A 26,365-nucleotide genomic window follows, 5' to 3' on the forward strand; every position below is an offset into this window, starting at 1 on the left:
TCAAAATGATTTACTTTATTCTTTTTTCTAAACAATGCATTTATCATATTTATTTATAGGGTCGTTTTGGACTTCATATAGGTTTGAGTGCCGTCTAGAGCACGGTCTCGATAAGGTTATGAATTTTTATAAAAAAAAAAGTTATATGTAATACATTCATAAATTTTTAGAGATATTTACATATTTTTTCTTCCTAAACTTTGAAATTACATATTTCTTCAAATCATGCTTAAAGAGCATTGCACATTTTGCATTAAAAACTTTTATTGTGGAAAAATATGTAATTTCAAAAGTTTAGGAAAAAAAATATGTAAAAATCCCAATTTTTTAACCCTTATTATTGAATTGGGCTAAACACGGCTGATAAAAAAACACTAATAAGCGCCTTAAAATCTAAACAAGTTTAGTAAATATTAAACAACCTAATAAAATGTTATTGAAACCTCTCTCTAGTAATAAAATAAATCACTGAACAATCAATCTTGTAGAAAAATAATATATAAAAGCCATTTATTAGTATTCATCTTTGGGATTTGAAATCTTGAAGACAGTCACGCACATTGAGAACCGAACAAACATGAGTTTTCTTTTATTATATATATATATATATATATATATATATATATTTTCGACATGCATTTTTTAATTAAAGTTAAAACCTTTATATATATTTTAGATTTAGATATGAATTAAATGAACCGACATATTTACCTTCACTTGATGTTAGTCATATGATTCCATGTCACAACGTCTAACTCATACTCAATTATGATCAATGCGTTCTCATTATATATTATGAAACACCACTCATCCTAAAAGTTCAAAACATCCACCCCTACTAGCATTCATTCCAACCCAGCCATGGGCACCTTCGATGACCAGAAGTCGTCGTCGTACCCTCCCACGGCCACCCACGACGATGACGACGGGGTTTCCCCCATCGAAGAAGTTCGGCTAACCGTAAACAACACCGACGATCCAACCTTGCCGGTTTGGACCTTTAGGATGTGGTTCTTAGGCCTGATCTCATGTGCACTCCTCTCTTTCTTTAACCAATTCTTTTCTTACCGTACTGAGCCACTAGTCATCACCCAAATCACCGTCCAAGTCGCCACACACCCCTATTGGCCACTTCATGGCTGCGGTTCTACCCGAGACTAAGTTCCACTTGCCCGGTTTTGGACCCAAATTGTTCTCTTTCAACCCGGGTCCGTTTAACATGAAGGAGCATGTTCTTATTTCTATCTTTGCTAACGCGGGAAGTGCGTTTGGGAACGGATCAGCTTATGCCGTTGGCATTGTCACGATTATTAAAGCTTTTTATCACCGGAGTATCTCGTTTTTGGCCGGTTGGTGGCTGATTATTACCACACAGGTATACTATTTAAATTATATATGAGTTATTAAGTTTATATTTTAGACATGCTAGTCATTTTATGACTTTAGTTATTGAGTTTATATTTTCGAAGCCAACCCTGACATGCTGATATAGCGTTAAAGTTACTATAAATAATTTATTAACTTTGATGGTGGTGTGTTTTCCGACAGGTATTAGGATACGGTTGGGCGGGATTGCTGAGGAAATACGTGGTGGAGCCGTCGCACATGTGGTGGCCGGGGACTCTAGTTCAGGTTTCCCTTTTCAGGTTAAGCGATTTGATGTTGATGCGTAGCTTCTAAATCAATAAGTTATGGTACTTATGCTTAAATAAATAAATACATATTAGCATCACCTTTTCTTCAATTATGATACCTTGTTGTGGGTTCACAAGAGTTAATGTCTTGTGTCAAATGCGTTAAGACACTCATATCGTATGTCTTAGGCTGAGGGGTGTGGGGGGCTCTAACGGGGGCGTGAGTGGGGGCTCCAGCCAATAATATTGTGACGTGTGGCAGAGAGAGAAACTGGATAAGATGGGTGATGGAGCCCCCGCTGGAGCCCCTGGCCCTGGTGTGGAGGGGCTCCAGCAGGGGCTCCAGCGGATTTTTTTTTATTTTTTTATAAATATATTCAAAAAACGTATTATTAAAAAAACTCATAAATTATTAAAAAAACACACATTAAAAAAAAACACATTAATATCTAAAAATAAAAAAAAAATTAAAGTACTAAAAAAACATTATTCTTATTCTTCGGCTTGGTCTTCTTCGATCAACCTCTTTCGGATACGTTCCTTTTGCCTTTCCATCAGCATTTGATCGACCGGATTTAGGTTACTGAAGTCTCTTGTAAGGAAGTCCAAATCTCTCATTCGACTTTTTTCCTTTTTGTCATTAGAGACCACCTCCATGGTTTTGTTGAATTTATTGAGGGATTCAACAAGATCGACGATGTTTACGGCTCCCCCCTCAGCCGGTTTTTTCCCCTTGGCGTCCCGTCCCAATGGCCGCCTCCTCGGCGGTGAAGACGTTTCCTCCCCCGCAATGTTTAGGTCGAATCCAACGCGGCAATCCGACGCGGCAGAAGTGCTATACGCTCCAGACGAACTAGTTTTAGTCCGTTTCGGCCCTACTTCCGCATCATGGTCCGGCGCCACCAGCTCAACCCACTTGGAACACATTTTCAACCTCTCCCACAACTTTACATCGTCCCACGTCTTCACCGTCCCATACCTCCGCAAACACTCCTGCTTCCACTCTTCGACAGTGAAATTATAAACCGCCAAATCATCACTGCCACTTGGTCTCATACGACCGGCGTTCCTGTTGAAAAGATTAGTAAACAAGCCGACAAATTTTCTGATTTCGGACCACCGACCCGAAATCATATCGGCGTTTCGCTCTGTACTCCCAACGAGCGTATAGAACGTCTCCCTAACCTTTGTCCAAAAAACCTTGCTTTTTTGGTAGTCGGCTGCAAAATGAATAATTAAATTAGATTTCCAGTTAACTTTTTTATTTAACTTTTTTATTAAAAATCATTTTTAAAAACGTTAAAACAATTACCGCAACGCCGATCCTCAGAAATGACTATCCAAGCCCGACACAAGGCTTCCTTCTTATCCGATGACCACGGAGTGGTTTTCCGTTTCATCCTCGGAGTCGAAGCCGGTCCCGGCCCGTCCGTTGCAAGTTGTTTTTTCCGGTGGACGCGTCTCCTTGCTCCCGTAGCATCACCGTGTGATTCTTGTGTCTCCGGAACAACAAAGTTAGGAGACGGTTGTATGTTGGATGGTTGAAAGCCGGATGTTTCTTGCGACCCCGAAAAAAACATCGATTGGTCTGGTGACGACCATAAATCGTCGTAACTATAACCTGAATCTAGGTTTGGGTACCAATTTCCAGCCATGTTTTTAAAAAAAGGTTTGGAAGATGGGTTGATTTTGGGTTTTTTTTGAAGTTGTGGTAATTGTTTTATGTGATTTTGGGTGTGGTATGTGATTTTGGGTGTGGTAATTGGTTTAGGTTTATATATAGGAAAAACAGATTTTTTTTTAATAAAATTAAAGAGCCCAACGGCTCATTTCTCATCCCAACGGCTCTTTCACGCATTCCCATGTCCCTTTACGCCTCTTCCTTCACGCGAACAGGCTTGCGCCTGCTTTGAAAGCCGTGCTCGCGCCCCTCTCGCGCCCCTCTCGCGCCTCGGTGGTGTGGTGCTCGCGCCTGGGGGCGCGAGCGGAGGGGCTCTCGCGCCCCCGCTGAAGCCCCACACCCCTCAGCCTTACTGAGTTACTGGGAAATAGCGAAAACTAGGAAAGAAATTATTATCAATTCATTTTTTTTTCTCTTTTTCTTTAAAAAAAATCACAAGGTAAAGAAGTCAAACTAGCCAAGTAAATTGTAAGCTTATTATGGTATGAAAATACATATGAAATATAAACATTGCTGCATCATAATTGTAAGCTTATTATGGTATGAAATGATAATAAAAATATTAAAAAAAAGGTTTGTTTGTAAATCACTTGTCTACTCAAATGTACGTACTGATCTATAATTAAGCATGCTAATTCATAATTATGAAAGGTATGTTGACTAACTAGTTACTGGATCTGATTGAGCTTTGTTTGACTGACTTGATTCGTGCTTGAAGAGAAACCACAAATTAATTAATAATACAGCACGTACTATTAATGTATTAAATGAAAATGTATGTGTATTCATAACCAAGTGTTTCTCACTCTTGCTTTAAAATCCAACAAGACTAAAAAAAAAGGCTCCAATCTTAAATGGGAACATGCGATAAAGTCAAATACAGCTGTTTATATCAAGTTGATATTTTTTCATTCCGTTAAGTCTCCATACTTCCATACTTACAAGTCATCAATGATGGCTACATCCGTTGACTTAGGAGGATCTGATCCCCTCATCTACTACCTCCATATTCATTTTTTTTTTCCAAAGGAAGATGTACGTATAGTAAGTAACTAAGTAAGCAGTAGTATGCTAAAAGACAAGGATATATAATAGATTAATAAATTAAATATTTAAATGAATGTTTGTTTTACATGATAGAGTCAACTAAAAGTTGTCTAGGTAATCTTTACCTTAGTAACAGGTTCTCTTATTATTTTGACCACACTTAAAAAACTTCAGTTATAATTATAACTTTTATTTACTTTTTGGAAAATTTCTAAAATAGGCAAGTTAACAAAGAAATAGTTTAAAACTTGACAGTGAAAATCCACTTTTCAAAACAATTCATGGCCAATGAAGACACTTAAAAAACTACGGTTATAATTAGAACCTTTAGATTGGGGGAATGATTAGGCAAAAAGGTGTCGACTGTGTATAGGCTAATAGAAGGCTAAATGAAGGAACGCATTCTAGGCTAAACGATGTCAGGTAAATTGGAGTCGTTCCTTCAGTGTGTAGTCTCCTCTTAAGCCTAAGTACAGTAGACACCTTCCTAGCCTAATCATTCTGTTGGAAATCAGGCTCAAGAACACAGACATGATGTTTGATCTCAACCAAGATCGACTCTTTCTCTTTATTATAATTCTTGACTCTTGCAAATTACATAAACCCTAACCATCTATTTATACTAAACTAACAACTTGCAAAACAAGAAAACATATTTAGGAAACTAAATAACTCTAAATATTTTTACCATACTAAATAAACATACCAAAATAAACGTAATAAAATACTTTTACTTAGCCCCTTCAACTTTCGATAACTCGTTTCAAGATTATATCCCTAAATTCCCCCTTAATCTTGAAACCGACTCATTCATTCTTCACCACAAAGCCGGATCATGATCATCTCAAACAAGGTTTGCTTCTTCGTTCTTGTCATCTTTCTTTTCCTCCCACTTGGTGCACTCGTATGCAAAGTGACCGAGTTCACCACATTCATAGCACCTAAAGCCACTTTTGTCTTTGTTTCCTCGTCCCATGCCTCTTCCATGTCCTCTTTCTCCTCTACCAAAACCTCTTCCTCTCCCACGGTTTTGATCACCACCTCTTCCCTTTCCATAGTGCCAACTTTCAGGATCATCAACCCTTGGATTACTTGAACTTCCTAGTAGTAACTTACTTTGATCATTCTCTTCTAGTTCATAAAGGGATTTAAGACGTTCTTCAAAGGTCTTTATCCTCCCCACAGCTTCTTCAAAAGGCATACTATCAATATCTAAATATTGTTCCATAGAGGCTATGATTGGTAGGAATTTCCTAGGAAGATAATTAATTAGTTTCCTTACAATCACCTTGTCTTTGAGATTAGAACCAAGAGTTCTAAACTTTGCTCTCATGCCACTTAACTTGCTTGCAAACTGATTCACAGTCTCATTCTCCTTCATCTTCAACGTCTCCAACTCGTTCCTTAACGTTGATAAACGTGCTTTCTGAATCTGATCTTCTCCTACATACCGAACCTTGATTGATTCCCACACCTCTTTTGCACTCGGGTATTATGCAACCTGCATCAAGATATCTTCTGGTAGCGTTTGAAAAATCATTGCTTTTGTTGTAGCAACCTTCTTCTCATCATCATCATCATCATCATCATCATCATCATCATCATCTTCTTCTTCTTCTTCTTCTTCTTCTTCTTTATTAACCATCCCCCAAAGGCCATAAGCCTTCAAGATTTGCTCCATCAGAATTGCCCACATGGTGTAGTTTGTTTCTGTCAACTTAGGGCATTGTAGGGATACATTGCCTTGCTCACGAACTGGTCCAATTTCTTTGTCTTCTGCCATGCTTTATTGCTCTTGCGGTTTCTTGCTTCTCTCTTGCTTGAATTCTTGCGATTCGTTCTTGCTCTTGCTATAACCCGAACTGGGTTTCTTGCTCTTGCTTCTGATCAGTTGATCAGATTACTTGCTCCGAACTTGCTCTGGACAACTTGCTAACCAGTTTTCTTGCTGAAAGTTCTACTGACCAACTTGCTAATCAGTTTCCGGCCTACTTGCTAACCGGTTTTTCTTGCTCTTGACCCACTTGCTAATAAGGTTTTCTTGCTACAGACCTACTTGCTGATCTGACTGACCTACTTGCTGATCAGATTTTTCTTGCTACTTGCTTAACATGAACTTGATTTTCTAACACATGGATTCAAGAAGAACCCGTTGCCTTCTTGCAATTAATCTGCTACTTTCGTTTAAAAAAACAAAAGAAAATTACTTATTGTCACTTGCTTCACCTTTTGGAGTTAATTCACCAGTTACTAACTTGCTTGATTGCAGCCACAAAATTGAGGTTCTAGCTTCCTAACTTGCCCAAATTAATTCTCTTTTAGTTGTTTAACTTTTTTGAGATGCCTACTTGCATGCTTCTTTCTTTTACAGCCTACTGCCTTGTATGCTTCCTTCTTCTCATTTTTTTTTCTTCAAACAGGCAGATCCTTAATTCCGGTCTTTCTTCTTCTCTATCTCAACTTGCTTTGAACAAGAATATCAAGAGCATAAAAGCTCTGATACCAATTGTTGGAAATCAGGCTCAAGAACACAGACACGATGTTTGATCTCAACCAAGATCGACTCTTTCTCTTTATTATAATTCTCGACTCTTGCAAATTACATAAACCCTAACCATCTATTTATACTAAACTAACAACTTGCAAAACAAGAAAACATATTTAGGAAACTAAATAACTCTTAATATTTTTACAATACTAAATAAACATACCAAAATAAACGTAATAAAATACTTTCACTTAGCCCCTTCAACTTTCGATAACTCGTTTCAAGATTATTTCTCAATACATTCTTTCTTGAGCTCCTATGTATTGCTCATAACATGTGTCTAAGTAAAGGTTATGCTATGTCAGCTTTGCAAGGATTTCAGTGTCCGCTCAAATAGTGCCTAACCAGCTTATGTGTCTTCATTTGATTGGTCCAATTTGTTCCATGACTAGTTTAGAAAAGAGAGATTGCCATGCCCATTTTGAACATTTTTACGTGATCAGCGAGCCTATTCTAGAATTTTTCTAACTTTTATCAAAGTATCTATATTCATGCATTGCAGGGCTCTGCATGAAAAAGACGAGCAACGAATGACACGTGCAAAGTTCTTCCTTATCGCACTAATATGTAGCTTCGCGTGGTATTTAGTCCCAGGATACCTCTTCTCTACACTCTCAAGCATCTCATGGGTTTGTTGGGCCTTCTCCGGATCCGTCAAGGCCCAACAACTTGGATCGGGCATGAGAGGTCTTGGGCTTGGAGCCATAACACTTGACTGGTCCGTTGCAGCATCCTTCTTGTTTAGCCCGCTGATCAGCCCGTTTTTCGCCATAGTCAATGTGTTCTTGGGGTATGCAATGATAATCTACATAGTTATGCCATTGTCTTATTGGGGTTTGGACTTGTATGGAGCTAGTAGATTCCCAATATTCTCATCAGACTTGTTCACAAAGGAGGGTCACAAGTATAACATATCCGCGATTGTTAACGACAAGTTTCAGATAGATATGGTGAAATATGAAGAACAAGGAAGGATTCATTTAAGTACATTTTTTGCTCTCACTTATGGTTTTGGATTTGCAGCTATTGCATCAACTCTAACTCATGTGGCCTTCTTTCATGGAAGGTGATATAATATATCCAATTATACATAATATATGTCTTGACTCTTTTATGAAGACAACGAATATGCGTGATGTTTAATCGTTCGGTGTTGATTTCAGGGAAATCTATGATAGATTTCGAGCCTCGTACAACGAAAAAGAGGATATACACACGAGACTCATGAAGAGATACAAAGACATACCCATTTATTGCTAGTTGTAACACTCGTGATATCTCTTGTACTATGCACCGTGCTAAACGATCAAGTTCAGATGCCGTGGTGGGGGCTAATCTTTGCTTCAGCTATTGCCTTCGTTTTTACACTCCCAATAAGCATCATCACTGCCACAACAAATCAGGTAATTTTAAAATTACATGTTAAAAAAAGTTATCCACTTAATTAACAAGTGTGTGATAAGTTTGTGAACAATATGAATGCTTGCAGACACCGGGGCTAAACATAATCACGGAGTACATTATGGGCGTTATACTTCCGGGAAGACCGATAGCAAATGTATGCTTTAAGGTTTACGGTTACATGAGTATGACACAAGCCATTTCGTTCCTAAGTGATTTCAAGCTCGGACATTATATGAAGATTCCTCCAAGATCAATGTTCTTGGTTCAGGTACATTACTTACATGTAATATTTTATGCTAAAACTAATTTGGTAGCTAGATTGTTAATGCGTACTTTTAAACCAGTTTATAGGAACCATTTTGGCTGGAACAGTAAACCTTGTTGTGGCAGTATGGTTACTAGACTCAATTGAAAACATCTGTCAAGACGAGCTTCTTCCACCGGACAGCCCATGGACATGCCAAGGAGATCGAGTCTTTTTCGATGCATCAGTCATATGGGGTTTGGTGGGACCGAAGCGTATATTCGGGAGTCTTGGAAACTACAGTTCTATGAACTGGTTCTTCCTTGGGGGTGCATTAGGACCCATTATTATTTGGCTGTTTTACAAGGCATTCCCTAAACAAACTTGGCTTCCTCTCGTAAACCTTCCGGTTATATTAGGAGCAACCGGTGCCATGCCACCAGCCACCGCTGTGAACTACAATGCCTGGATTATTATAGGGACAGTTTTCAACTTCTTTGTTTTTCGGTGCAGGAAACAGTGGTGGCAGAGGTATAATTATGTTCTCTCGGCTGCGTTGGATGCTGGTGTCGCGTTCATGGCGGTGTTGCTTTATTTCTGCGTGGGTGTTGAGGAAAAAGGTGTGACTTGGTGGGGTACTGATGGCGAGCATTGCCTGTTGGCGACTTGCCCCACCGCTAAAGGAGTCAATGTTGATGGTTGTCCCGTTAACTAGCAACACTTGTATATTGCTTTAGGTTTATAAATAGTGTAATGTTAAACCATATGTAAAACTATGGATGGCTAAAGATACGTTTGCAGAATGATAGGCATGATGAATCTATATATGTTTTTGCATAAGCTTTGTATGAATTGAATTTATGATGCATAAATGCATGTATACTAGAGTTTGTTATTTATATTATGTTTAATTCTTGATATATTCATACATGGTCTTGATGCAACAACATACATGATGAATCTATATATGTTGTTGCATAAGCTTTGTATATGTTGTTGCATAGAGTTTGTTATTTAATTCTTGACTACTGCATAAACCATCTGTTTAATATCAATATCGGGCATGGTTTCCATCGATAATTTACAATTTGTTTAGTAGTGATATCGGTGTGTTAAAACCAATTACGAAACATTGTGTCCATGACGCATGAACGAAATGCACAATCACATCCTAAACTATGCGTGTCACCCTCAAATGGCGGCTCATCTGGAATACTTAATGGTTTCGGTAATTTCAACAGTTCTATATTAATATATCAACTACAGTTTCTAATGCATGAACAAATCAGAGTTATGAGACAGGCAAGTATGTCTAATCTGCAGGCCAAATATGAAACAACTTTCTTGTCTCATTGTATGTTTCATTGTTCATCTGATTCATATCATATGAATATGCTCTTAGATGCCGAATGTATAGTTCCATTACAAAGAAATGTGGACATGTAACTCTACGAACACTAATTTCCACAATCATCGGCGTTCTCCCATGATTATAATCTTATACTTGCTTTTCCTAGCACTTCCCTCTTCGGCAAAGCTATCGTTTAATTTCACCAGTTTCGACCTAAATAATCATGACTTAAATTACGCTGGAGATGCTGCACCTTCTAGTCCAGTAATTCAACTCACCAGAAACCAACAGGATAAAGAAATGCATAATAGCACTGGTCGAGTCACATATCAGAAATTATTCCATCTTTGGGACAAAAGTTCAGGCGAGTTAGCCGATTTCACCACCCTGTTTACATTCATCATAACGCCGGAGAGCAGGAGTTGTATGGTGATGGGCTCGCGTTCTTTCTTGCACCAGACGGGTTTCAAATTCCCTCTAAACATGAAGGTGGTGGCATTGGCCTTGCAGGTGGTGACCAGGTGCTCAAATCAACTTTGAACCCGTTTGTAGCAGTAGAGTTTGATACTTTTCAGAATGATTGGGATCCAGTTGGTGATCATGCAGGTATCAACATAAACTCCATGATATCGGTTACAAATGTTACATGGTCAAATCTTGTTTCTGAAGGACAAATGAACGCAGCAAGAGTAACTTACAACTCTAGTGCAAAAAGGCTGAGTGTTGCATTTACAGGCTTCGATGGTGATCAGGCGTTCACGCAAAGACTTAGCACACAAGTTGATCTAAGAGATTATCTAGCAGAAAATGTTAGCATCGGGTTTTCGGCTTCAACTGGTGACTATTTTGAGATTCACACTCTTCATTCATGGTATTTCGATTCAAGTTTACCAATTGATGAACGAAGCATTGGTCCAATCGGGTTGGATACAAAGAGTACCAATGGTTCTGCACCAACCCCATCAACCACAGAGACGGTCCCTGGTCCTAACCGTGCACGAACCAAGGTCGTGCTGGGTGTTGGTCTCGGTCTAGGTGTCTCTGTATGCGCGTTAATTACTGGATTTTTCATATGTTGCTCCTTGAAAAAGAGAAAGATTATGTATGAAAAGAAAAACGAAGACGCGACTGATACTACACAAGAATTTGGGATTGAGACTGGACCAAAGAAGTTCACATACAAACAACTGGCGCTTGCAACAAAGAACTTTGCAGAAGAAGAGAAGATAGGACAAGGTGGTTTTGGTGGTGTTTATAAAGGTTTCTTGAAAGAAATTCAATCGTATGTGGCGGTCAAGAAGATTTCAAGTGGATCCAAACAAGGAATAAAAGAGTACGCAGCCGAAGTGAAGACCATTAGCCGGTTGAGACACAGAAACTTGGTCAACCTCATCGGTTGGTGCCATGAAGGTAAAGAACTACTACTTGTTTATGAGTTCATGTCAAACGGTAGCTTGGATTCTCATCTCTTCAAAGGAAGTTGTTTGTTGACTTGGTCAATTAGGTACAATATAGTTCGAGGGTTAGCCTCCGCGTTGCTTTATCTTCAAGAAGAATGGGAACAATGTGTTTTGCATAGAGATATTAAATCAAGTAACATTATGCTCGACTCCAATTTTAACGCCAAGCTTGGAGATTTTGGTTTGGCTAGGCTTGTTGACCATGAGAAGGGGTCACAAACCACAATATTGGCGGGTACAATGGGTTACATGGCTCCTGAATGTATCCTAACCGGGAAAGCTGGCAAGGTGTCAGATGTTTATAGCTTTGGAGTTGTGGCTCTTGAAATAGCTAGTGGAAAGAAACCACTTGATCCAATGGCAAAAGATGGTCATGCCAGATTGGTTGACCATGTTTGGGACCTTTATGGAAGAGGGGAGATTAGTGAAGTAGCTGACTTGAATCTTAATGGAGATTTTGATGAAGCGGAGATGGAATGTTTGATCACCGTGGGACTTTGGTGTGCGCACACTGATCCCAATGCCCGACCTTCCATAAAGCAAGCAATTCAAGTTTTGAACTTTGAAGCACCACTTCCAAACCTTTCAAAAACCGTGCCACCAGCACTTTTTGCAACACCCATAATCAAAATGTCTGCATGCTGGTCTTCACCATCCATTGATCTCACGGGTTCTGGGAGTGATGATACCGGCTCATCCAAGCTTACCAGTTCATCTTCAGCTTCCTCAACAGAATCTTTAATCTGTGAGGCACAATAAGCAATTCAGTTTAGAAGTGTTTTTTTTTCGCTTTTTGTTTGAAGGAAAAATGCATGCAGTGAAGCATTTTTCAAGAAGTTTAACATTTGGTTTCTGTAACCAGCTTGAAATTATGAGATTTATTTTAGTAGAATCCGGTAATAAGTTTATATTTCTAGGTGTAGAACATGCTTGCAATAAGTAAAGATATAGCTTTTAATGGAATGCAATCCTGCTATGATTGAGTGATGAATCTTTCCAAAATACAACTCAGCTTGTGTTGTATCCATCTAGTAAATACCAATCTTAATTAAATTCTATCAACCTTAATTCCAGTCCATGTAAGTACTAAGTAAGGATGCTTGCAGTAAGTTTCTCTAAATGAAATTTCTATAAACAAGCTAGGTAGTTGCTTTGGGTTCTAAAGTTATGCATAGAAAACAACAATCAATAGTCCAATACTTATTGCCTCGGAACGAGTAATCTGTGTCCTTAAAACAATTCCGGCCTACAGTTAAATGTAACGCTGTGCATAAGGTTTTGCGACGAGTCACTTTTCAATATAAAATGAAGCAACGCATGTAGAATCTCTTATACATCAGCACTTCACTTCCTGATTGAACTACCGAGTGCAATTTCAAGTAAATAAATAATCATTCTTGGATCCTAACATGATCACTTAGCAATCTATCCTTGTAAAAGAAATATATTCACAACATAGGTATCCTTGTAAGATCAAACAAATAATTATTTTCTGTATCAGAAGAATATATGCTAATCAGTTTTGCAAAATAAAGTTGTATGCCTTGAATATTTCAATCATACATCAAATGTAAAACTACACTTTTAGCACACGATGCTCTGCCAAACCACTCGCCTCTCAACATTAAAGTAACAAATTTTATTTTTAGAAATTCTAAATAATGTGCCATTGATAAATCAAATACGCAATCCTGGTGCGAAAACTGTTTCCTCAAGCAGTGGGCAAGATCCTTATATTTGTTCCAACTGTAAAAGACAAATACTTCTTTGATCTTGTCAATGTTTAACACTTTGCTTTTGGCAAAGCTACTAAAAAGAAGAATAATTGGCCTGGTACCAATATTCCCTTAAACTTGTGTGTTCTCTTTGAAATCATTCTTGTCACTGTATATTATGAAATTTGCTCTTGTTCACATATATATAATAATGTCGACGATTCATTCAAATCACAATATCAGTTTTCTTGAAGATGGAGTTGAAGATACTACAGCTATACATATTGGGAGGAATTATAGCTACTTGGTTAGGTTTTGCTCTCATATACTTCTTAGGCGTGAAAAAGAACAAACCGGAGCATTATTTGGATTTTCATAAACGGATCAACCAATTAGTTCAGACTCACAATGGAGCCACTGATGTCATCATAGTTGGTGCTGGTGTTGCTGGTGCAGCCCTTGCCTATAGTCTTGGCAAGGCATGCTATCTTCTTTTATTTTTTCCTTTTGAGTTTCTCTCAAAATTAAGAAATTTCATTCATCTTTGCCATCTTATTGCTCCTAGTTCCTTATTTGCACTAAACGACGATGAACTATTTACTCAAACTCATAAATAACTAGATTCACATTGCGTATATTAAATTAAACTTCTTAATAGTTCTATATATTATAGGACGGGCGACGTGTTCTTGTCATAGAAAGAGACCTCGGATTGCAAGACCGAATAGTTGGTGAATTGCTCCAACCTGGTGGCTACATGAAATTGATCCAACTGGATTTAGAAGGTAAGTTACCAACACATGCATAAATGCTCATATATTATAAGGTAGTAGCATTAATAGTTCAATTGTATTTGTTTCAGATTGTGTAGAGGAAATAGATGCTCAAAAGGTGTTTGGCTATGCTTTGTTCATGGATGGTAAAAGCACTAAACTCGCTTACCCGTTAGAGAAGTTCACAAGAGATGTCTCAGGTAGAAGTTTCCACAACGGGCGGTTTGTTCAACGCATGCGTGACAAGGCTGCCACCGTCCCAAAGTAATCAACTTTACTAAAATCCATTTTTGATGTACATATTCAAATATCTTAAGTATATATTATTTCAGTGTGAGGCTTGAACAAGGAACAGTGACATCCCTAATTGAAGAAAAAGGGTCTGTGACAGGCGTGCGCTACAAGACCAGAGCTGGTCAAGATATTACTGCTAATGCCCCACTGACCATCGTCTGTGATGGCTGTTTTTCAAATCTAAGACGCGGTCTGTGCAAACCTGATATAGATATTCCATCTTCTTTTGCTGCATTGCTTTTGAAGAACTGTGAGGCTCCTTACCCGAATCATGGACATGTTATTCTAGCAGACCCTTCACCAATATTGTGTTATCGTATCAGCAGTACCGAGATTCGGTGTTTAGTTGATATTCCTGGAAAGAAGATCCCTTCTGTTGGCAATGGTGACATGGCCCTTTATTTGAAAACCAAAGTCGCTCCTCAGGTACTTCATTAGTTATATATTAGTATTATATCTAAAAGGTATTCAAGTGTAATATTATTTTCATACTTTGTGGTTTTAGATCCCTCCTGAGCTGCGACCTAGCTTCATTGATACGGTGGACGAAGGAAGCATAAAAACAATGGCTAACAGAAGCATGCCAGCTGTCCCACAACCCACCCCGGGTGCAATCTTACTCGGGGACTCATTCAATATGAGACATCCTTTGACAGGTGGAGGAATGACCGTGGCCTTATCAGACGTTGTTATTGTTCGTGATCTTCTCCGACCTATTGGGAATATGAATGATTCATTTGCCCTCTGTGATCATCTCGACTCGTTTTACACTTTGCGCAAGGTCATCATCAAACATTGGTGTTAAATTAGTTACAATCAGATTTTCAAGAAACTGAGGTGCATTTTTGTTTTTTTACAGCCATTAGCGTCTACAATCAACACACTGGCTGGAGCCTTGTACAAGGTGTTTTCTGCATCACATGACCAAGCGAGAACCGAGCTACGTAAAGCATGTTTTGACTACTTGACCCTTGGTGGGGTGTTCTCAAGCGGACCCATTGCACTCTTATCCGGTCTAAACCCTAAGCCATGGAGCTTGGTGCTTCATTTCTTTTCTGTTGCTGTCTTTGGAGTTGGTCGCTTATTACTTCCATTTCCTTCACCACAGCGTGCCTGGCTAGGTGTTGGATTGATCTTGGTACTTATCTGCCATACATCTATATATATAGTTTTGGTATAATCATGATTAAGTTGTTTAAATAAGCTTGATGTTGATAAGTAGTTTGTGAAACCATATTGTCATGTTGGCTAGGTATAAATTTTTTAAATGTTTAATGAATCTCTATGTTTTGATTGGCAGGATGCATCGGGTATTATTTTCCCCATCCTAAAATCCGAAGGAGCTGCGCCAATGCTATTATCATCTTCAAGTGCAACATATTATAAATCTCCTTTTCTGCATTAAGTCTGTTTAAATTTAAAATGTAAATACACTTATCTAGTTTGTAGTTTTTTTACAGTGAATCACTTTTCTAGTTAATTTTTTTTGTTTCTTCATGTAATGACTTTAGAGGGCGTATATGTTAATAATGTCGATTTTGGTCAACAATTTTTGGTTTATGTCTATTAAATACATTTTAGATGGTTAATCAGTATCATAGAGTTTGATAAATGACATTAATACTAAAGGCGAATAAGATTCCTGTTCTCCACATTTAACTAAAGGTAGATTACTACAAATGCAAGGATCCTACAATATTCTAAATTGATCAGTAATTAACAGCCATCAATCTACAGACTATGCTAGTGGCATCTTGACCTGTGACATTTGAGCCAAAACCAGGCACACCTCAGTACGTATTACCGATTAAGCAAATAAACGCTTATTACGTAACGATCAAACGATTAACCGAACGGATCTGGTTATGACCCAGATATCCCGGGGGGGCATTTATAAGTGATATACGTTTAATATAAGCTAGTATATTAGTTTTATGGCCTTAGATCGATAGCAAACAAGTTAAACGAAAACATACTCGTTTAACTACCCGCTATAGATTTAAACACGAGAGATAGTTAGTTACAAACCAGGCATTGTAGCATCCGTTAAGCCGAAAAAGACTTACCAAACACTTACTTGAAATGTTTTAAGTAATCCGTGAAAATATTTTTGAATTTTATAAACGTATAATATGTTTTTATAAATTTACACAAAAATAGCCGAAAAACACTCGTTTTCACAATGTTTGACGTACCCGATATATTTTTGGCGCCAAAAACCAAACCCGAAATAAATTTGAAATTGGGCTTTCGCGTCCGGGCTTGCAAATTCAGGTTATTGGACCAAAATGGGCCAGAGGGCAAACCCAATCTCGGTTGCAATAAGCGGAAACCCCCCGTATGGGTTTCCTTTATATTATTATTACCTCAAAGATATTTTGTTACATAAAAACCCAGCCAACTTCTGGATTTTTCACCGTTCTTCAACAACCCTTCAAAGAACTTAAGGTATTAGATTTATTTTAATCAATTTTGTACGTGTTTAACCTCGTTTAATATCATATAAACATAGTTTGAGTACCAAAAATAATTCCTGGCCATGCAAAAACCTTAAAATGGTCCAAAAATATATTTTGATCATACGCATGGTTAGGAATCATAATCATACTCTTTTTTGGCCATAAACACGGATTAGAGGGTTTAAACGGCGTTTTTACGGTTCAAAAGTTTGGTTTAATACCCTAGCCGAAACCCTAAGTTGATAGGTTGTTATGCTGATGAAACTTGATTGGTTTGTGATATAGGACCTGTATCTAGCTTTCATAGAAGCACAAGAACCCAAAAACTTGATTAGAAGGGCGAAAACGAACCAAAACCGCTAAGGTAATACCGAATCACTCGATTACGGGCTGTTTAGGATTTGATTGTGATGTACATATTGTTAGGTCATGAAATTTTTCAGGAACATCAGGGACCATATCATTGAGTCCCTGTTCGAATTTGGTAACTTTTCTACCATTCGAGAATATCTGGCGAATTTATTACCGAATTGAGACGTTTATTTGGGAAAAATAGTTAAAATGCTTGAAAAATTATGGAATTTTGTGGGGAACTTATATTTGGTATATTATGATCACATATGAAATTTGGGGTCATTTAGAAAACCCTAAGTATGTTTTGTGCATTTGCGTTTGTTTGGATTTTTATAGTCGTTGTCAGCTCGAAAATGATACTTGGAAAGATTGCTAGAGTTTGGGATTTTTCCAGGTTGTTTTGGGACATATACTGGTCACTAAGAAATTTTGACGGATTTTTCGGAGATCATTTGGTATAAACGGACTATTTTCGGGCTAAATATAGCAGATAAGATGATTTTTCATAAATTAATGAGTCAGTAAATAATTCCAGCAATATTTTTATAAAAATCTACATATTTTAATCGATAAATGACTAAATTTTCATAATTTAAAGATTAACGGATAATTAATTGTGTTAATTTAAATATTAAACAAATTCAATTCTGATAAAAACCGACGAGTTCGTGTTTAACGAACCTATTGGAATATCAGAACATCAAGAGTGATCAGAAACTATATTTTTGGATTATTTAAGTAAAAACGAACTTTATCTGAAAAATCAGGACAATTTGAATAGATTGTGCGTGTTTTTCTCCAAAAGGAAACTGAATAAACAGAAACGAGCCCCGTAGCGAATCCAAATCCCTGAATTATGATCTTTCTTTATAACTTAATCATTTTATCGACCAACACATTTACCCAAGCTTACATCCCCATAACTGTTTTTTGAACGCATAAATGAACAACTTGACCCAGCTGGGAAAACGGGGAAACCGAGCCAAGTTCGGTTTAAAGTATTAGACATTGATCAACATCACAATCTAAGCCTATTGACACTTTCTGGGTGTAACAGCTATACCCAGATTAGTTATACAGCCCAGTTTAGTATGAAGACTATAATAATATTAAAATATTAATATTCTTATAACATTGATTATAGAGACTAGTAATGGTGAGCTGAACCAACTACGAGCTGACACAGTACCAGACATCTACTAAACAGTGAGTTTCATGACCACTCTCTTTAAACAGTTTTACGAACTTTTTGGATGAAAAGCATGTTTCATTACATATATTTGCAAATATAAATTACATATACATATTTGAAACGTGTAATGATGTGAATTATCTAGGTGCTAACACACGAAAGTCCCCACTAACACAGTGATTAACTTCGAGCCGGTGGCTTATGAATAGTACTATTGGTTTGGCAAATCCAAACGGAATCAGCCTGGTTGCCGTGTCACATAGCGCCGTTTACACATGATCATACTTATACAAACAGGCTATGTAGTGTTAGACATAGCTATCGGGGCACGCTGTGGGCGAAAGGGGAGCCACAGTGGTTGATTGGGCATGAAAAATGGATGCACGCAGCACAAACAGTCAAGGCTTCACTGTAGCTTAGCATAGTTACATCATTTACATACATACATACTTATATCGTAATTACAAGTGTTAACTTGTGAATATTCATAACTGTTTTCTTGAAACTCGTGAAACTCACCAACTCTAGTAGTTGACCCGTTTTAAACTGCTTTTCAGGTATACCAAAGTTGAAATAATTTGATGACTTGTTACGTGAATAAGGAGTAGTTGATGCTATGTGCATAAAAGCAAGGGTGTTAGTAGTAAGATTAATTAGTTTAACGAACTAGTTCTGTTTGTATCGCCTAGATTATAAAACGATGATAGAACAATGTAATGTAATATATTGTAAATTAGTCTGTAATGTTTCTTTATAAACAATATGGTTGATATCAGAGTTGTCTGTTACATTTCCGTTTTATGCTGCCGCATTGTGCTAGTCGGGGTGTAACATGAACTCAATCCTTGATAACAATTAGATATCATTTTCAAGTGTCTTATTTGTTGAAATAATAACTTAGGCATCATGAAATAAAGAACAATAGCAACGGGAAACCGAATTACCTGCAAGTCGCATTGGTGCCACAAGTTGCAGAAAATAAAATACCTGCTATTTTGGTATAAATTCCATTTTAACCCGAACCAATCTGAACCCGTTACATAACCTAACCCGACCGAATGCGTATAGCTCGAACCAACTTCGGCTGTCTCATCATGATCCAGGCCATGTGTTATCGGGTGCGGAAGAAGTAAACCAACCCCACACTGGCACCAAATTGGGCGCGAGGCTCTAGGCACAAGTTAAAATAGTTTTAAATTTTTGGTTAATAATTAATAAATTCGCCATTCATTTCGTTACACCCCAACCACTATATTGCATCTCACCATAGCATTTGCAAATCCAATTTGATGTGACATGTGAAAGCTCACTATTTACGTGTTGCTTATGTGACCAACTCATATATCATATTTCAAACATGGTCTTTTATATTTCAAACATGGTCTTTTATAGTTAAGGATGAGATTATATGCAATTAAATTTTGATTTGAATAAATATGCATTTAATAAGGTTTAGAGGGGGAAATATGTCATAATTCTTAAAATTAGAGGTGTAAAAGAGCTCGAGCTCAGCTCATGTACTATTTATTAATTATTTTTTATATAATTATAATTGTTTGTATATATATTTTTCTATTATAATTTATGTATAAAATAATATATATTAATTAGTTATTTTTATTTATTTTTTCATGACATTATTTATATTAATTAATAGTTATTTAATATATATTTTAAAAAATCATATAAATGGCAGCTTGTTTAGATCGCGAGCCGGTTCGCAGTGAAGCTTGGGCTCGGCTAGTTTATTAAACGAGCTTACTTCAGCTCGACTCAATCAAGCTTTTTAACAAATCAAATTCCGAGTAGCTCTTGAACAGCTCAGCTTGTTTGCACTCCCTCCTACCTAAGCTTAAGAAAAATCATGATGCTGAGTTGCAATCCCATCCCATGAGAGAGAAATCAAACAAAAAAACAACACTTACTGCGAGAGGGAGAGAGAGAGAGAGATAAGAAGAGTAAAGTCGTTATATATATATATGACATTCTTTTCTTTCCTTTCCTTTCATCAGAAACACAGATCCAGATCTGAACCCCCCAACCTCGATCATTCCAGGTATCTCCTTTCTTTTAATACGAATTGATTGATTGATTGTCTGGAGCTAACAACACCCCAAATAACACAACTTCATTCATTCATGTGCATAGTTAATACTAGTATCTTATATATGTTAGGCAAATCATAAATTATTATGTCAAGGAGACCAGCTTCTGGCTTATCCAGACGATTGGGCGATGGAGCCACCCTTCCTTTTATGACATCATTGCACCCCAAGTCACGCTCCTCACCCTTCTTCTTATCCATCGGACTTGTATTATTGGTAGTTAACTCATTTCAAATTAATTAATATTTGTGTAATCTATATACATAACCTTTGCATCCATCTTTCAGGGAGCTTTTCTGATTATTGGATATCTTTATACTGCTTCAGGTTAGTATATATATGCATCCTTTGTTAATACTTAACATATATGTTAATCACTCCAAATTATATATGTTTCTCACAGGTTTTGATAAAGCTGATTTAACTAGGCTTCAAGGTAAACCATTCTACATGTATACAACCAAACAACTTTATATCTTTTTATAGACTAGGGGTGTAAATGAGCTTAGTCGGCCCCAAGCTTCAAGCTCTATTCTAAAGCTCGAGCCCGGCTTGTGAGTAGTTTTTCAAGCTCGCCTTGTTTATTATTTACTAATTAGTTTCTATATATTTATAATTATTTTTATATTTTTTTAAGTATGATTTTACATATGACATAATTTATATTATTTAGTTATTATTTTCTCATAAGTTTGTATATAATGATAATTTTTAAATAGATATATATTAAACATGTTAAATAATAGGCTTGCTTTGGACTTTAGGCTCACAAGCCGGCTCGGGCTTAGGCTCAATTATTAAAACAAGCTTATTTTAAGCATGAGCTCGGGCTCAGACTCCGTTTATCTCGGCTCGATTCAAGCTTTAACGTGCTGATCTCTAGTAGCTCACGAGCAACTTGGTTCGTTTACGCCTTTATTATTGAAATATAAACAGTTAAATTAATTTATTGAAACACCACCAATCTGAATGATTATGTAATTTATATGCAGCCAGTTCGTCATGCACATCTGAAATTTTTCAAGCATTACCTTATTTAAAGAAAGCGTACAGAGATAGCATGCACAGAATCTTGCACGTGGGCCCCGACATGTGTGCGGTGGTCTCCAAGTTATTAAAAGAAGATGGGACTGAAGCATGGGGTGTAGAGCCTTATGATTTAGATGAGGCTGATGCTAAATGCAACCGCCTTGTAAGAAAAGGCATTGTTCGGGTAGCTGACATCAAGTTTCCTCTACCTTATAGATCTAAATCTTTTTCACTTGTTATAGTCTCGGATGCACTCGATTATTTGTCCCCGAAGTATCTCAACAAGACACTTCCCGAATTAGCAAGAGTATCTTCTGATGGATTTATTATTTTCTCAGGTAAATTTCCAAATAAATGTCTTTGCATTGCATAAATAACATTTCTAATTTTATTGTCCTTTTTGGAAATAGGTTATCCTGGGCAGCGTACGATTAAAGTTGACGAGATGTCAAAGTTTGGTCGCCCTGTGAGTCCTCTTTTTTCAATCTATTTTTAAAATTTGTGATTTTTATTTATGTTTTTCATTTGTTTAGGCAAAACTGCGAAGTGCGACTTGGTGGATTCGGTTTTTTGTTCAAAGCAAGATAGACGAGAATGAAGACGCAATCAAGAAGTTTGAGTTAGCTGCAGCCAAGAAACGGTACCAGTCGAGCTGCCAGATTTTCCACCTTAAATCGCTTATTTGAAGCATACCTTTGTTCTTTGATTCTTTTGGAGTTAAGTCATAGAGTTAACAGAGTTTACATTACATATATGTTATCAAAAAGAAGATAAGTTTGATAATTGTGTATTTAAAATGCAATGTAGATTGTTAATTATATAATGCTTTTGTATACTTATGGCCCTTTATGGGCTCAGCTTCGTTCAATATAAGCTTCGCCCTCTTTTAATAACAATTCACGAGTACCAATCAAACCCACATTAGTGCAATATGAACAAATGTTTGAGTTGAAGGGGTGTTCTTTGGGTTATTTATTCGGGTTTTTTGGGTTTGAGCTCAAAGCAAATTGACCAAAAACTGACTCAAATAAGGTCCGGTTGTCAGGTTTTTAGGAAGTTACTTTTTTTTCAAAGGGATAATTTCTTGGTTATTACTTGTTTCTATATGCATTGATGATTCGACGTACTTTATATACGCTTAATTACGTAATAGTTATTTATAAAATGCATTGATATGGTTATATAATATATATATAAAATTTCAATTGCTTTTCTATATGAAGGTTATGAAATAAATTTATTTAAATTAATTTTATTAATTACAATAAAAAAAGCATTATAAAAAAAGTATTAAAATCAAAATATCAAATTACGTATTTACTTGAGCTCAAATAAATATAGGGGCATTTACATATAACTGTAAAAGAGAAAATGGTAATTGAAGATTCAAAGGGGAAATATGTAATTTAAAGAATAGCATTGGCGAATATGTGATAAAGGAAGTTTTAGGAAGAAAATATGTATAAAAATCTCAATTAAAAAATAAAACCAGTTAAACACATAATACCTAATATGTCTTCTAATTCCCACCCTATCAATAGGTGACGGAGACGAACAGAGGCATCTCAAAGCGGAGGAGAGACGGATGAGCAAATTAAGTTTTTGATGGGTTGTTTTCAAAATAACGTTGTTTTGGTGGGTTTCGCGTCCAAACTTATACATCTTACAACACGTATTCACTTTCCCTGATTTATATAACGAAAAAAGTTCAAAAGCTTATTTATAAGTTTGGCACGATTGTTTGCAAAATATAATAATAACTTTTTAAATGCGGTAATCCCCTAAACAAATCTACCTATTCTAATAAAGTAAAATAAATGTGAATACCTGTTATGTTTTGGTTAATTTTTATAATTTTTTTCTCTCCAAAACTAATATACCCTAATATATGTAATAAATCAATAATCATTTACTTTTCTTTTACACTATATTTATATAATATCTATATATATTTATATATATAAATATTAACATATTATTTTACTATATATCTCAAAATATTTGGTGAATTACAAAAATGTAACAACAAATCATGTTTCTCAAATGAAAATTATTTCGGGTTTTTTGTGGAAGTTAAATTTGATTTTATGGGTCAAAAGTTGGTAAATAGATTGTTTGGTACAAGTTAACTACATTTAGGTCAAAATTTGTTACGGGTCAAAAATGAAAATTTTGAGTATTTTTAAAAGTTTGAGAATGCAAAATAGATTTATCGTCAAATTTGTTATGGGTTCAAAGTCTTGACTTTAAAATGTCAAAAGTATGAAAGCTAGAATTTTAAACATGATTCGGGTTTTAAGTTTATTTTTAAGGGCATTTTTTGAAATAATCAAAAGGTTCGGGATTTGGCAAATTGACTATTTTTCCCTCAACTATTAAAATTTAAGAAAATATTGTGAACACTTTCGACATGCCACACACATGCCTATCAATGCTTCTAACTTTTATCAAATTTGAAGTATTTATGGCAACATTAATTTTTCCTTCAATGGTGATCAGAACGTTGTATGGGAAGCATGCCATGCAAAACTATTCTCAAATGAAACAAAATATTCACAAAATTGAATGGGTTAGCATGTTATTTTTTATGTTGTCATTATGACAAAGTCGATAAGCCCTCTGAAATTTATCAAAATCTTTTTTATGGTGTAGATTAGAAAAACATAGTTCTTGAAGAACATCTATTGCTACAATTTAATATCCTACTTTCCTTTGATGGGTGGGAAATTTATAAATATATCAATAAATGTAGCACCTCTTTTGTATTTAGGCTGAGTTGTTAGAACTACTATCGTATGAGAAGACTTATTTTCGAAATTGGTTCATAACCAAAATTCTTTCAATTATACATATATGACACCGATAATGAATTTTTCAATAGAAAGAAGCATTCTCGGATACGATTTTGCACGTGCATTTTTTTTATTAAGTTCATTTAGAAAAATCATTTTGTGATATAAATAAAATCAATTTATGTACACATTATATAGATACAAGCAATTAGATGCAATACATTTTTTTCATATACGTTATGTAATTATTTGTTTTACTTATAATTTTATAATTTAAATTATCTCGTGTGTGACATGCGTTCTAAACCTAGCTAGCTTATGTTTTGTTATTCTAGATAGGAAGTTTAAGCTAATCTATATGTCATAGCCAAAGGCCACTATTATTATAACGCCATATGTTAACGGTGACGTTATGTAGCTATTGACGTGGTAAATGAAGACATCATCAACATTCCATATGTATTGAATCTTATTATTTTATTTTGAAGAATATATAACTTTACACGCAAAATGTCAAAACTAGGCTCTTTTAGAACTAGATGAGATCAGGAGAACCCGGTATCACTTCCGAGCTTGATCGAGATGATGGAGATGAGAACGATAACTTAGGGGATGTGACAAACCCGAAATACTTTTACTACCATAACATACTTTCTTTTGAAAACCACCTCAAAAAACAATAGCATGCATATGAAAACAATACAATATACAAAACAAATGTAATAGTAATGTACTAATGTATATACACGTCATGTTATCACCTCTAACACGGTTTCAAAATAGTATAATGTTTTAGTAAAAGAAAATAATAATAATAATGAGGAGTTGTTTAAATGGGATTGGATGGTGTAAGCCCAACGAGGTATGAATTGGTGTGTTTTAAGATTTGAAGCAAATGCCATTATGTACAAAGGGAAAGTTTTCTTGTTGATTTTGCTTAGATTGCTATGTTTATCATTATTTAACTAATCAAGTAGCCATTTGTATAATATCAATCATCTATAAATAGCTAGCCTTAGTTCATGTCTACCCATCATCAAACACCTACCGACCAATTTATTAATGTACCAAATGGGGTCACTCAAACTCTCATTTGTTCTAATTTGTTTCTCAACTACTCTAGCCACCATCACCCATGCACAAAACTCTCAACAAGATTACTTAGATACCCACAATGCGGCTCGTGCCCAGGTGGGCGTTGGAAACATGGTATGGAACGCTACTGTGGCTGCCTATGCCCAAAACTATGCTAATCAGAGAATCGGGGACTGCAATTTGGTGCACTCTGGTGGACCTTATGGTGAGAACCTTGCCGAGGGTAGTGGTACCTTCACTGGTGTCAATGCGGTAAATTTATGGGTAGACGAGAAACGTTATTATGATTATATTAGTAATACATGTGCTAGGGGACAAGTTTGTGGACATTATACTCAAGTGGTGTGGCGTAATTCTGTCCAACTTGGTTGTGCAAGGGTTCAGTGCACTAATAATGGATGGTGGTTCGTTATTTGTAGCTATTATCCTCTTGGAAACTACATCGGTCAAGCTCCATACTAGTGACTAGTGAACTATATGTTTCATATGTACGTTGTTGGTTAAAATTATATAAATAAGCTATGAATATGCATTATTATGCGATAATTAAGGAATAAAACGGCATACGTGAAACATTAACTACTTTTCAGATTAATAATCTTGCATATATTCGGATTTTGTGCATACATTTTAAAATTATTAAAGGGCATAAAGGCATATTCAAGAACGCTCATCAGTAGTCTAGTTGCAAGACTGGTAGAACCCGAATCAAACCATGATAAAGATAAGAATTTTACCAAAGCTGATTGGTTCAGTTATGGAGCACCCATCATATCTAGAATTGACGTATGCTATTGCACACACAAAATCACCAAAAAATGAACATCTTTGGTTTGTTCTTCGGCTTTTGTTCAGTATTGAAATATATAAAATTTAAAATATCTAACATACAAAATAATTAATTCAGACAAATCGCACGTTAAAATACGTTTTTCTGTTTTAACAGATGCCTCATTTGATATAAGTTTCATTATTATTTTTTTTAACCTTTTATTACTTTTTTTGTGAATAAAAATTGATTTTACATGTGATTAAAAACTAATTTTACAAATGTGCATGTGTTATAGTTGATGTTATTAACACGAATAAAAATATGACCCGTGTTTGAATTGAACAATTCAACCAACCAACACGCAACCTATAAACCCAACACACAACATGTAATATCTCGGAAATACCCTGATCAAT

At 36.1% G+C, this 26,365-nt stretch overlaps 4 protein-coding genes and 2 pseudogenes across 5 annotated transcripts in view; all 6 read left to right on the top strand.

The window, feature by feature from the left end:
* Positions 1-26,365, top strand: part of LOC143601874 (E3 ubiquitin-protein ligase PRT1-like) — a 228,406-nt gene that overhangs the window by 118,783 nt on the left and 83,258 nt on the right. The window lies entirely within an intron of this gene.
* On the top strand, positions 1,009-9,325 carry LOC143600396 (oligopeptide transporter 4-like; annotated as a pseudogene). Its single transcript, XR_013147464.1, has 6 exons — positions 1,009-1,375; positions 1,549-1,646; positions 7,413-7,976; positions 8,074-8,313; positions 8,400-8,582; positions 8,659-9,325. The product of XR_013147464.1 is annotated as an oligopeptide transporter 4-like (transcript).
* On the top strand, positions 9,974-12,128 carry LOC143600404 (L-type lectin-domain containing receptor kinase IX.1 pseudogene; annotated as a pseudogene).
* On the top strand, positions 13,339-15,556 carry LOC143601656 (squalene monooxygenase SE1-like). Its single transcript, XM_077079014.1, has 7 exons — positions 13,339-13,563; positions 13,758-13,869; positions 13,947-14,121; positions 14,190-14,577; positions 14,657-14,932; positions 15,011-15,289; positions 15,452-15,556. The coding sequence occupies exons 1-7, from the start codon at positions 13,339-13,341 to the stop codon at positions 15,554-15,556; spliced, it is 1,560 nt and encodes a 519-aa protein (XP_076935129.1).
* Positions 20,554-22,119, top strand: LOC143600413 (putative pectin methylesterase CGR2). The gene is made up of 5 exons (XM_077078114.1): positions 20,554-20,588; positions 20,665-20,697; positions 21,254-21,628; positions 21,701-21,756; positions 21,824-22,119. Exons 3-5 carry the CDS (start codon positions 21,322-21,324, stop codon positions 21,974-21,976), a joined length of 516 nt encoding a protein of 171 aa, XP_076934229.1. The 5' UTR covers positions 20,554-20,588; positions 20,665-20,697; positions 21,254-21,321; the 3' UTR covers positions 21,977-22,119.
* LOC143600423 (pathogenesis-related protein 1A-like) lies at positions 25,049-25,639 on the top strand. The gene has a single exon (XM_077078122.1). It carries the CDS (start codon positions 25,145-25,147, stop codon positions 25,637-25,639), a length of 495 nt encoding a protein of 164 aa, XP_076934237.1. The 5' UTR covers positions 25,049-25,144.

This window comes from Bidens hawaiensis, unplaced genomic scaffold (genome assembly GCF_021521415.1).
Source record: "Bidens hawaiensis isolate Kalapana, Puna unplaced genomic scaffold, B.hawaiensis_p1.1 tig00001960_1, whole genome shotgun sequence".
Lineage (NCBI taxonomy): Eukaryota > Viridiplantae > Streptophyta > Magnoliopsida > Asterales > Asteraceae > Bidens > Bidens hawaiensis.